General features: G+C 36.4%; 1 protein-coding gene across 1 annotated transcript in view; it reads right to left on the reverse strand.

Annotated features, from left to right (window-relative positions):
• PolQ (DNA polymerase theta) overlaps positions 1-14,039 on the reverse strand; it is a 277,127-nt gene that overhangs the window by 157,758 nt on the left and 105,330 nt on the right. The window contains exon 11 of the mRNA XM_090380240.1: positions 587-911. Within this exon, the coding sequence (XP_090236366.1) occupies positions 587-911 (325 nt within the window). The remainder of the gene's footprint in view (positions 1-586; positions 912-14,039) is intronic.

Here is a 14,039-nt window from a genome sequence, read left to right on the forward strand (position 1 = left end):
ATCATTGTGGTTCTCTATCTGCCATACTCACTGTATTTAGCACTCTGTGATTTCCCCCACCCCAAGCCAAGCTCAAAAGTACCTTGAAAAAATTTAGAGGTTTGCAAGGGATTTCTCTGAAGAAATATTCAGAATTCAACACAAGGACTATTAGCAATACCAAAAGAGACCTATTGGGAATGCTTCCAGAAGTTAGATAAGCACTGCAAATGGTGCATAAGGTGTCAAGGAGACTACATTGAAAGCGATCTATCCAAAGAGTTGATAAGCTTCAACATTTTCAAAATATTAGTTCAATCCAGAAACTTTTTGATCACACTTCATACATAGCAAAGTATAGAAGGAAATCCTTTCTGGTTTTAATTGCTAGTATCAGACAAAAATGGTTATATGGGTTATTTGCACTCATTTTTAAAAATATGTTAGCCATACAATAATAATTTTTTCTGTGTTAAATTTAAACAGTTTGAGCACTTTGGAAATAACACTCACTGAATGATTAATATATTTACAGACAAATAAAGTAATGCATAAAAAAACTTCAATCAATTGACAACAAACTAAACAAATTGAAAACTTATTTCACCTGCAAAAGTTGAAGCACTTTGTTGAAGAGACTGTAGCAAACCTCGTGAGCAATTGTATTTAGTTGCGACGGTAGAAAGAGGTACTTCACGAACCAAATCATTTAAAGCCAATGCTACAAAGAAGCGCCGATGAATTGCCAACTGCCGTGCTTGTTTAGGAGCACTATTATTTATCTGTCCTCTTATAGCTCTAGAAATAAATCTTTCTTCAACACCAACTAAATCTCCAACATGTTTCATATCTTCCGAAAGCTGTCCCCAAATAGAAAGATAATCTAACCACTCCAAAGATTCCAGCTGATCACTCAAATAAGGTGGAGTTACCTGGAAATAAACATTGTTTTTATTTATTTTTGTTATGGTAATACAAAGCAACATGAAGCTAACTACTTCAATAAAAATTTGGTAAAATGATACAACGAAGGTTTTTTTTTTTTTTTATGAAAACACCAAACACAAGAGATATTAGAACCTATAGTATTTAGTACCATGCTTGGGTTGGAGGTTGAGAAGACAAAAGAAGATATTTGTTGACATTAGACTTGAACTTCTGTAGACTGTAATTTTCAGGAAATACGTATGAAGGAAGGTTGTTCCAGAAAACAGCAAATGAATGAATAAATGAGGAAGATGAAAAGTTTGTTCTGTGAGTTTGAAGTTGGACAATAAATGAATGTTGGCTGGTGGCGGAACGTGTTTGGACTGTTTTGAAAGAGAAAGCTTGAATTATAGAAGCCAATTCAGAAGAACAGTGCCCATGGAAGTATCTGTAGAAAAGTCATGCAGCAGAAACAGTACTTCTATGAAACAGAGAGTGGAGAGACTCTGTTAGAGAGGAGTCATTAATTAACCTAACTGCCCTCTTTTGGCAGTGCCCCCAAAACCTCTCTGAGAGAGAGAGGTTTTGGAGGCACTACCCCAGATGTGGGAACAATATTCCATGGCAGAGCAGATTTGTGATTTGTACGGAATGAACAGCTGTTTGGAAGAAAAGTAATGCTGAAAGCAAAAGAGAAAATCTAGTTTTTTAGATGCAGGGGAAGCAATATTTGTAATGTGCTTGTGCCAAGAGAGAGAGAGATAAGAAGTCAGGGTAATCCCCAAAAGAGATACATCATTTTGCCTAGAAATTGGAGTGTCACCAAAGATAAGCATGGGAGCAGAAGAATCCTTTTTGCGAGATAGAAGACAAGGCTGAGTTTTAGAAGGATTGAAATCAGCTAATTATTTATTGTTATTTGGTTTTTTTTAGGAGCATCAGCAACTAAGGCAATATTGCTCCGGGGATATGCGGTGGTCATTTTCTGACCTTTCCGCATCCTCCGTATTTGGTGGTCACGGGCTCGAACCCCGGTCTAATCAAGAAGCATGTGCTACGCACTACTGCTCCTGCCCACCTGGCTACGGAGGCGCCTTGAAATCAACTAAGTTGTCTTTGCCCCATTGGAGAATTACCTGGAGATCGGCATTTAAGGAATTGGTAGCAGATATTCAAGTAGTTGAAGCTGATTGAGCAGGGCAAAATTTCTCAAAATGCAAAGTGGAATGGAAAGTGTTATCATCAGCAAAACTATGGATAGGATTTCCAGTCAATGGAAGAAGGTCATTAATATAAAAGAGGAAAAGAGTGGGGAAAAGAACTGAACCTTGGGGGACACCAGCATTAGTGTAGAAGTTAGAAGACAGAGAGCCATCTACCACCACTCTCAGTGAGCATTCAGAGAGAAAAACTGGATAATCAATTACAAAAAAAAGTTGGCAAACCATAAGATGGAAGCATGTTTAGACCTTTATGCCAAACACGATCGAAAGCCTTTGAGATGTCAAGAGCAACTGCTTATGTTTCGGCGAACTTTTCCACAGAATTTGTCCATAAATGGGTAGAATACGCCAGAATATCACCAGTAGATCGACTCTGATGGAATCCATACTGGCGATCATTGATCAGATGGAAGGTTTCTAGTTAGTTTAAGAGTTGGCGGTTAATTGGTTTCTCCATTACTTTAGAAAGAGTAGAAGTAATTGCAGTGGAACGATAATTGGATGGGAAGGATTTGTCACCCTTTTTTAGGAATTGGCTGGATATGAGCAAATTTCCAAGCAGAATAAAAAACACCTTTGGAATAAGAAAGTGAAAAAAGGTGGCAAAGAATAGGAGTAAGTTCAGCAGCACAGGTTTTGATAACAAGTGGAGAAATACCATCAGGACCTGGAGCTTTCTTAGCATCAAGATTTGTCAAAATCCTTCTGACATCCTTTTGACAGAAGACCGCAGGAGGCATTGAATGGAGTGTGTTGGAAATGGTGGGAGGTGTTTTACCAAGATCATTAATACATGAGCTGGAAGAAAAATGGAATGCTAGCAGGTCAGCTTTATCCTTGGCTGAAGTGACAACAGAACCATCTGCTTTTGACAGCGGTGGGAGCAGAGACGGGCAAGAGTTGCAGCCAATAGCTATCTTGCAAAAAGGATTCTTCTGCTCCCATGCTTATCTTTGGTGACACTCCAATTTCTAGGCAAAATGATGTATCTCTTTTGGGGATTACCCTGACTTCTAATCTCTCTTGGCAGAATGCTTGACTACCTTTCGACAAGAAGCAAGTTTTCTACTCTTGGACTGTTCGAAATCTAGTTTGGACTGATTATAACTGCTTTACAATTGTTGCAAGCTTTGGTGTAGGCAGAAAATGAAACTGAAGAATTGGAAACAAGCCAATTATGATATGCAACATTCTTCTCTTGAACAGCCTTAGCACATTTATTGGAAAACCAAGATTTAAATAAAGGACGAGATTTTAAAGTGGAGTGTGGAATAAAGGATTCCATTCTTACAAGAATAATTTCACTGACATGATCTGAGCAATCACTGACATCAGAAGTCTTAAATCAGTAATCACAGGTCATCCCATTTTGCATTCTTGTAATGCCAAACAATATGAGGTTGGGAATAGCCATGAGATGAAGGCTCCATTGGAGAAGAGACAATCACCAAGTTGTTATCTGAGGTGCCTAAAGGACCACTCACTTTGACTGCATACTTAGGATTGTTTGTGAGAAAAAGATCAAGGGTGTTGGCTGTATGGTTAGGATTGTCCGGTATTCTTGTAGGTAAATGAACAATCTGTGCGAGGTCATTAATAATTGAAAAAGCCTCAGCATCTCGACCAGCTGGGTCAGTGTGACTAGAAAACGGAAGCCAGCTGGAGATGTGAACATTAAAATCACCAAGGAAAATTACCTCACTGTTAGGAAAGTTGGACTGGAGAAAGCCAAGTTGCAAAGAGCGGAAGTCAAAAAGCTCCAAGTGATTAGTGGAGTTGGGTGAACGGTAGAGATAACAGATGAATTTGACACAATCAGGAAGAGAGATTTTAAGACAGAAGATCGAAAAGAGGAGATTCCAAATCACCAAGTCTCTGACAGGGAATATTGGAACTGTCGTATGCACAAGTACCACCTTTGAGGTGAAAGGAATCATACAGCGAATAATTTGGGCAACTGAGATGAGTAGTAGTTGAATCAACCAGTAACTGAGATTCTCTCAGATACAGTACATGGGGTTTGGCAGACTGCAAGTGGAACTTGTTGGCTTTCTGTTTGTTTAATTAATAATTGAATTACTATATCTATTTCAGTGCACTTTAATAGATATGTGGAGAAATTACAATAAAATTCTGTAAACAAATATAATCTCCTCTGATTAAGAAGGCATGAAAAGGGGAAATAAGGTACAAAAGTTGGGCTTAGCATTTATGTGGAAGAATTTTTACTTAAGAAGATGATTAAAAGATACACATCTACCAATGTCATTTGCTGTCCTGATAGAATGAAGGTAACCAAAAAATCATGTTAACAACTGCTATTTCTGTTTAATAAATACATCCATCATTTCTTCTAAATTGAAGCACATGCTATAAAATACCCCACAGTGTTGTGGGTGATGCAACTGTTACTTAGACTGTCTGACATACAGACTTTGGATGATGAAAATTTTGATAGAAAACCTCAATGAACTGTAGTATTCTCATAAACCTGGTTCAGACTTTCAGCTATTTGAATTTGGTGCATCACTTGATATCAAAGGGAGAGTTGAATGACACTGTTAGACACTCCTCTCTCTCTCTCTCTCTCTCTCTCTCTCTCTCTCTCTCTCTCTCTCTCTCTCTCTTATAACATTTCATTCTAGAATGGACTACATTCCACATTGAAAAATTTTAAAAATGATATAAAGATAACTTCCTTTTGATGTGAAAACAGCTATGGTGGCACTAGAGTAAAATCGATTGGTAACGAAATTTTTTACAGAAATGACGAAATTGACGTCACTTCCTATTAGGTGGGTGTTAGATTTTAAATTATGCAAATGATGTCACTTCCTAAATGGCGCTAACAATGCTAACTCAGTCACTAACATTGATTCGGTAGAATAAGTTCATACTAAGATATGGAAATTACATCACTTCCTAAATGGCGCTAACTCGGTCACTAATGTTGATTCAGTAGAGTAAGCAGCGGGTAATAATATTATGCAAGAATAAAAGCTTCAAAGCCACCAAAGAAACCTCTCGTGTTGAAAAGGAACAAGTTCAAAAACATAGAGAATGAAAAAAATGCGGACTTTAATAAAATCTGCTTCTCAAGATTTTCATCAACATCAACTTTCTAAGTAGCGCAAGTAAGTATCGATTAAACCGTTTAAAAATTTAAAAGGTTTTGATTCAAGAATGCAACGATAAAACAATCACAGCAACAATCACTTCTTTCAGTAGTTTTTGGTTATGACGTCATACTAGTCCACAAATGGATTTCACTAACTACTGAATCGTAAAAATACCAAATCTAATTTCAGTTAACAACCTATAAGAGTATTTTAAAGATGGCTAAAATTCCAGCTGAGTGAAATCGAGAAAAGTATGCAAGAATAAAAGCTTCAAAGCCACTGAAGAAGCCTCCCATGTCGGCAAAAGAATGAGTTCAAACACAGAGAGAACGAAAAAAAATGCAGTTTAATAAAATCTGCTTCTCAAGATTTTATTATTTATTATTAATATTAGCTATATGGTGCAAGGAAGCCTAAGGCTTATTCTGCACCAGCCAAAAAAATTTTTTTTTGAATTACGCTGAGAGAGAGAGAGAGAGAGAGAGAGAGAGAGAGAGAGAGAGAGAAAACAAGAGTCAGAAGAAGGAGGGAATCACCAAGAAACAGAAGAAGAATGATGATATCCAGCTTACGACCCTAGGTGTGCCAAGCCCATATTCACTAGATGTGAGCCCCTGGGGTTATTTTGATCAACATCAACCTTTTACATCGACTTTTCATCAAGAAGCTGGACTGTCAACATCACAAAATTATATTTAAGAACTTCCTGAAGATTTCGATTCAGAAGATTTGAGTTCAAATGAATTACCTGATGAATTTCAATTGATTCCTGAACTGGCTAGACAGAGTATACCACGACCAGCTTTGATTGCATCATCCAAAAAGAAACAAAATCATATTTCAGCTCAATCGCCTGTTGTAGACCCTCCACAGGTTTCAACAGTAGTCGAGCATGAAATCATTTACAAGAACATCGAACATGACCGCAACTCCTATAAAGAATTTGAATGACAATTTCTGAAAAATACATTTGGAGCCTGTTCGTGATATCTGCGATCAATTATTGTATGAAAATGATGTAAAATTGTGCACTACACGAAGTTACCCATTACTTCTCTTAGAATTTCCATCTGCAGATGTAACGACTATGAAGGCTTGCAATACTTGTCGAGCATCCCGCAAAATTGATTTCATTCCCACATTTTCGAAGAGCAACGGTTTCATTTATCCTGCTATTCCACCTCATCTGCCTCGACTGGATTTAGTAACCGAGCGACTCATTTCTCCTCATATACCATTCGTGCAAATTAGAAGGCTAAGACATGGTTTTAGCCAACATGGAATTTTGGGCCAAATTATAAATGTTCCTGTAAATGTTAATTCAACGGTCAATCATTTGCCTCAGAGAATAGATAACGATTATTGCTTTAACATTTAAGGCAATGTTATAGGCCTATAAAGCAATGGAAAGCATAAACACTTGAAATTTTTTCTTCCTAAACTAGATGCCATCAGTGACAAGCATGAAGAAAGGTTCCATCAAGATATTCAGAGGGAAAAATTATTGGGAATTGTGGAGACCCTGCATGCTGGCCAACTATTGCCAATTCTTAATCAAAGAAACTCCTGATACTAGCTATAAGCTGAAGCCATAAAGAGAAAGTATAAAATGGTAATTAAAATATAATTTTTGTATATTATATATAGGCTTGTACAGATGATTAATATATATAGTTTCATTTCACTTGGTGACAAAAGGGTGATATGATAATTGTAATCTCAGATTTGAATTCTGCATACAGAAATTTACCATAATCATCCACAGCAAGCCCTCAATTTTTATGGACCTCGATTTAATGGATGAAAAAATTTGATTGGTACCAGAGTGTAATCTGAGTATGTTCATGAGATAGGGAAAATTGGGAACTCAAGAGTCATAGAAGCTGCCAGCAAGTCTTAATCTGTTTCTGGATACACTCACTATTATATGGTTAAGTACTCGTCTATGCTCTGTTTCTCTATTATAACCTCACAATGTATCATCATACCCTCTTAGAAAACTGGTAAAGAGAAAGTGTGTGCACATCTGACTGCTGCACAGAAATTAAAGCTATTAGAGAAGTTGGATTTTGATGTGTCTGTTTCCCATGTCTATGACGAATATGGTATATAAAAAAAACTGTATCAGATGTAAAAAGCAAGATTAATCTTAAGAAAGTTGACTCTGAAGACTGCCATTATCTCAATTTTGGCTTCTTAGCTCTGGCCCTGAATAAAGCTTTTCCAAGCACCACTATAGTCATGGTAAATTATCTTCTTCTAACCATGTACTATGTATCAATAAATAAAGTCAAGAAAAATAAAATTGCATTTTTTATTTACTTTTATTTTTAACTTTATTTCAGTGTTTATAATACATACATACATAGAATAAATGTTTAAATTCATTTGTCAGTTATATGGAGTAAAAATCATCTTGAAAAATATACAGTAGACTCTCGATTATCCGGGATAGATGGTAAAAACAAATCCCGAATAATCGATTTCCTGGTTAATCCAAAAATACATAAGTCCCCGACATATGTAAGAGATGCGTTCCAGGACTTCTAACTTCGTCGAGTTTTATTTAACTCGGGAATGACTAACAACATATTGCTACTATATTATTATTGACAAATCTGAATTCCGTGCAATACTTGTTAATGTTTGGCCATTTTGATACATCCTTATTATAATGATTCCTTAGAGATTTAACAGATGCACCATTTTCAAACTTTTAAATAATTTCAAGTTTTTGTTTAAATGAAAATGCAAGTCTTTTGCGTTTACCCATCATTTTCGTGATTTCTAAACAAAAAAAAAAAATTTACTAAAAAAAAAAATTCCAACATCCCTAACATAAATAACAAAACAAAATTTGTCCTTTTGCGCTGCAACGGATTACAATTGATGCGATGCACTAAAACAAACTAAACATTTGGTCTCTTTTTTTTTTTTTTTTTTTTTGAGTGGCGGATGTGAAGACAGCGGGGACTGCAAGATAATACGTACACTAATCTCCAATGACAACTTATAATTCGGCGTGTCGTTTATTTACGACTTGCAAAATATCTGTTTACACCTATTCTAGTTATTACTTGAATTTGTTAATTTCTGGTTGATTTTTTTTTTTTTTTTTTTTAAATTTGGAATCTTGAAGTGTCTCGGTTAATCAAGAGTCTTCTGTACTTTCAATTTCATGGACATCTACTTCTCCCCATCAGTCCATAACAGTGAGAGTTTACTCATTTTTAATTTTACACTGAGACCAAAACATTTCAAACTTGTAGTAATTCAAAAAAGAATTTCATTCTTTATTAAATTACTACAACAAGAGGAACTTTTTCAGAAGAAATAATGGAATTATCTATAACCAGATGTCTCAATTTGCACTTCTAGCCAATTTTGGGAATAATTTCATATTATAACAATATTGATGAAACAGGAACATTTCATTCTGTAAATTGTTAGCAGTGTACTTTCATCTACAGTTAAAAAATTGTTCAAACAGGCATTAACTTAGCACTGTGAAGCAGACAGTCTGAATAAATTTAAAGGACTGCACAAATTATTAAACTAATCTTCAATTATTCTCTAGATGGTCAAGGCCAGAAGAGTTTACAAAATCATCATGACTGCATACACATACTGAATTATTAATCACAGTTGCATTAGCATTAGCATTAGTAGAGGCATTTGATGCAAGAAAGCAAGCTTATGCAGCATCAGCCAAAAACAAAAAAAAAAAAAAAAAAACCCCACTTCCACTTCACCCCTCTGTTCGTTCAAAATACCTGTCCAGCTGAGCCTTAAACTTATTTAGGCTATCAACTTCCACGACAAGGGATGGAAGTCTGTTCCACCAACCAACCACCCGCTGGCTAAAGGCAAATTTCCGCACGTCTATCCTACATCTGTCTTTCCTCAATTTGAATTTATGCCTCTCAGGTGATTATTCTGAGCGAGAGGAAGAATCCCATCAGCATTGAGCATGCTCAAACCATTCAAGGCTTTATACACCTCTATCAGATCACCTCGCTGGTGCCTAGTCTCCAGACACTGTAATTTGCAAAACTTAAGCCCTTCTTTGTAAGAGCACCCCTTTGTTCCATTCACTAATCTTGTTGCCCTTCTCTGTACTCGTTCCAGCAGCTCTACACCCTTCTTGAAATGAGGCCTCCAGACCTGTATACAGTACTCTAGGTGTGGCCTGACCATTGCCTTATACAAGGGAATAATCACCTCCTTATCCCTGCTAGAAAAATTCCTGTATATCATTGACAAGACACCATGAGCTACTCTTGCAGCCAGTCTGCACTGCTCAGAAAACTTCATATCTGCCTGCACAACCACCCCCAGGTCCCTTTCATTCTCTACCACTGTCAGTGTAGTACCACAGAGTTGATACGTTGCTCTGGGGTTGCTGTTTCCTATGTGTAGTACTTTACATTTGTCAATGTTAAACTTCATTTGCCACCGCTCAGCCCATCTGCTCAACCTTTCCAGATCCTGTTGCAGCAGCATAGTGTCAGTAGTGTCCTTGACAACCCTGCCTACCTTTGTATCGTCTGCAAACTTCGACATTAAGCTTGATATACCATCATCAATATCATTTATGAATACAGAAAACAATAATGGACCCAACACTGAGCCCTGAGGGACTCCACTAATAACATTAGTCCACGACGAGCAGTGTCCATTGATTACCACTCTCTGTCTTCTCCCCCTCAGCCACCCCTTTATCCACAGCAGCAATTTGCCTCCAATGTCACACTACTCCAATTTGTGCAGCAGTCTTCCATGTGCAACAGTATCAAAAGCCTTTCTAAGATCCAAATATATAATATCAAAGTTATTCCCTACATCCAGTTCTTTTGTGACTACATCATAGTATCCAATCAAATTGGTCAGGCAAGACCAGCCCTTAACAAAACCATGCTGCGTCTGAGCTATAACTGAATTCTTGTCTAGATGATCCTGCAGCGCTTCTTTAACCAGTGCCTCCATTAATTTACCTGGAACAGAAGTTAAACTAACAGGTCTATAGTTACTTGTGTCAGCCTTTGATCCTCCTTTGTGAATTGGGGTTACATTTGCACATCTCCAGTCTATGGGTACCTCCCCTGAGTCCAAAGAAGCTCTCATAATTATGGCTAGGGGTTTGCTTACTTCCTTTGCTGCCTCCTTTAATATAACTGGATAGATCCCATCCACCCCAGGTGCCTTTTTTATGTTTATCCTCAACAATCTCTCCTCCACTTTCCTCTCAGTTATTACAAAATCATCCAGCTCACTGCCAATGTTTACTTTACCTACATCATTCTCCTTCCTGAATAACTCCTCATGCGTGAATGTAGATGCAAAATATTCATTTAGTTTGTTAGCTACCTGAGCAGGATCATCAACAGTTGACCCATCGATATCAAGTGGACCAATCTGATTCATCCCCTTCCTTCTAGAGTTTACATAAGTAAAGAACTCTTTGCTGTTTTTATTTCCATCCCTTGCCAAAGATTTCTCGTAATCTGCCATCGCCTGCCTAACCTCTTTGTAACTTGGTTACAGATCAACTTGTATCTATCATAGGCTTCTGTGTCATGTTTTAATTTGTATGTATCCCATGCATGTTTCTTCTCTGCCATATGCCTCATCAGTTCATCTGACATCCATTTAGGCCTAAACCTTGAACAATATTTCTTAGTTGGTATGTAAAGCCTAGTAGCTTCCAAGATAATTTCTTTGAATGCTTCCCATTTTGCATTTGCTGTTGGTAACATCATCAGTTGGTCCCACTGTATAGAATTTAAATACTGTCTCAGACCTCTGTAAATGCCTTTACGAAAGCAAAAACCCTTCCCTTTACCCCTGATGGTAGTTACTTCTTTGAGTAAATCCCACTTCAGCACACTGCGATCACTGCCACCTAGTGGTTCATTTATCTGCAGATTCTTAATGCATGAAGAATCACTGCTGATAATCAAATCAAGAGTATTCCTCCCTCTAGTTGCCTCCCAAACATGCTGATGTAGAAAACAATCATCCAATAAATCCACAAAAGCCTTGCTAGTGTGTGAGTGACCAGCCCCCAAATTCCAGTCAATATCTGGGAAATTAAAATCTCCCATTATAAGACTCTCTGATTTACTGGCCCACTCTATTTCCCTGTACAGTTTCTTATTATACTCATCAGAGTCATTAGGCCTATAGCACACTCCTACTCTCAATTTTGATCTCCCAATGCTTACGTCACACCAAACTGACTCGACACTGCACTGTCCAGCGATGTCCACTGGCTTCACTTCCTTGGATTTTATGTATTTCTTAACTAATAGCATAACCCCTCCTCCTTTCCTATCCAGTCTATCCTTTCTGTAGACATTGTACTCCCCAAATTCCAGTTCTGCATTCCTTATATCTGTGTGACACCACGTCTCTGATATCCCAACAATATCTGCCTTTGATGTTTTGAGCATACTTCAAATTCATCAAATTTATTTACTAAACTCCTAGCATGGTATACATGCACCTATTTCTATTCTTAGCTACCCTAACACAACCCATGTACCGCAATGACTCCCAGTAGTCTCTGAAATATCCTGCATCTTGTTTTTCAGGCTTCTGCTCATTCCAATAGAAGCAGTGCAAGAATCTCTTTCATCTCTGCCAGTGGCTACTGTTAATCTATTCGTCTTTGTCGTCCCCCAAGCCAGGAGCGCTCCGACCCACCCAACACTGCCTCGACAGCATCAGCAAACATTCCTGCACCCTTTCTATTTAAGTGTATCCCATCCCTGTAGAAGCAATCTTTCCTGTTAGTTGCAATGGGCTTGGAATGTTTTTTTTTTTTTTTTTTTTTTGTAGCAGTGTACTTCATAACCAGCCAGATGGGATAATGAAATAGATAGTTTCTTTATTTATATGATGCTGCACAAGCTTGCTTCCTTGCTTCATTCTGCTAATACCAATCACAACTTTTGTAATTCAATGAATGTGGGTGGGGGGGCTACCATATATATCCAAAAAAATCTGAAACTTACGGCACTAGCATTTTTAAATATTTCCATTGAACTTTTATCCCTGAAAAAAAATTATATAAACACCATAGTGCAAAATTATCATAATCTTAATCATTATGATTATTTTTTATTTAATCATACAGAACTGTTATAGTATCCTAGCAATCAAAATGCTTAAGAATTAAAAATCTGTTAAAATTATATGAGTGTGAATTTCAATATTCTTTCAGTATGGTCTTTGGTTTCAATTGGCACAGTTTAGTTTATTATTTTTTAATTAGAGAAGTATAATGGTAAGAAAATTCTTTTCAGGCAGATAAATGTATTTTTTTGCAAAAAAAAAAAAAAAAAAAAAATTGACCTATGTGCCCATATCTCTTAATTTTCTGTAGTTTTCAGTTTTAATTCTATCTACTTTACAGTACTGAGATTTTGCCATAAGGTCATTGGGGAAAAAAAAAATTTTTTTTTTTGAATAAATATTGCTTTTACTAAAATATTATTCATTATTATCATCCAATGTAGTTTATAAATAAGGAATAAAATTTTAAAGTGCACCATTTAGAACAATTTCTTCCTCCCCGTCCCAGATTTGCGATCTTGTGTTTAGGATTTGTAAGCATCTTAATTTTATCTCTTTCAGGGATGATGTAAGATTAATACTAATTTCATTGAACTCAATGCCTTTTTCTAAGGCATTGAGTCCAAGCCTTTTTCTAATACAGTAACTAAGTCTGTCATATATTAATAATAAATCTAATGGAATAAAACCAGCCAATACCTGAAGTGCAGGTGTTGATACAATCCTGCATGCTCTTAATAATACTAATAAAAAACTTTGTTGGAATGATCCTATTTTTCTTTTAGTGTGAAGAACCTATTATGACCAAGCTCCTGCCATGTATTACTATGGGTACAATCAATGCCTTGTAAAGAATTCAAAGTATTTCTTATAATTTCTCTAGTATTTCTTATAATTTGGGACGAACATTTTTTTAACCTTCTCCACAAGATGAAGTAAATGTGAAAGAAATGTTAACCAGTTATCTATAGTTAAACTTAAATATTTGATATTAGTTATGAATGGGATTGACATACTGTTGAATTTGACTAAAGGGGGCCAAGAAGAAGAAGATAATGTGCCTTTAAAGATGACCATTTGGGTTTTAGAACTTGAAAGTTGTATTTCTGGAAAAAAAAAAAAAAAAAAAAAAATAGGACCAAGTCGCTTGCATAAGCCAATGCTGAAAAATTTGGATACCCTTTCAATAGCCACATATTTAAAACCAAACACCAAATCAGAGGAAAAAGAACAAACCCTCTGGACATCCACAATACACTTATTTACTAAAAGACTAAAAGTTTGATGTTATTGAGACAATACATTCTGAGTAGTCCCGAATCAGTTTAATAAGATGATGCAATGTCTGAAGACATTCAAGGGTGCTGTCTCACCAAAGCAAATCAAAAATGCCCTCAATATCCACAAATACAGTAAGGACATAATTATATGTTGTTTGTTGGATAATATTTAGATGATGTACAAGTGCATATTCAGCATCTAAACCTTGTCTAAAGCTAAACTGACTGGCCGCATAACAATTTTCTTCTAAAAGTAGCATGTAAATTCTAAAGGAAGTAAGATGCTCCAGGACTTTTCCAAGTTTGACCAACAAAGCAGTTGGTCAATATGATCTTGGCTGGTCAATCACTTTGCCTGGATTAATTGAAAGTTTTAACAAAGCCAATTTTCAGAAGAATGTTAAAATGGAAAAGTAAAGACATTTATAAAATAG

This window comes from Mastigoproctus giganteus, chromosome 8 (genome assembly GCF_048544385.1).
Source record: "Mastigoproctus giganteus isolate SK-2022 chromosome 8, ASM4854438v1, whole genome shotgun sequence".
Classification (NCBI taxonomy): Eukaryota; Metazoa; Arthropoda; class Arachnida; order Uropygi; family Thelyphonidae; genus Mastigoproctus; species Mastigoproctus giganteus.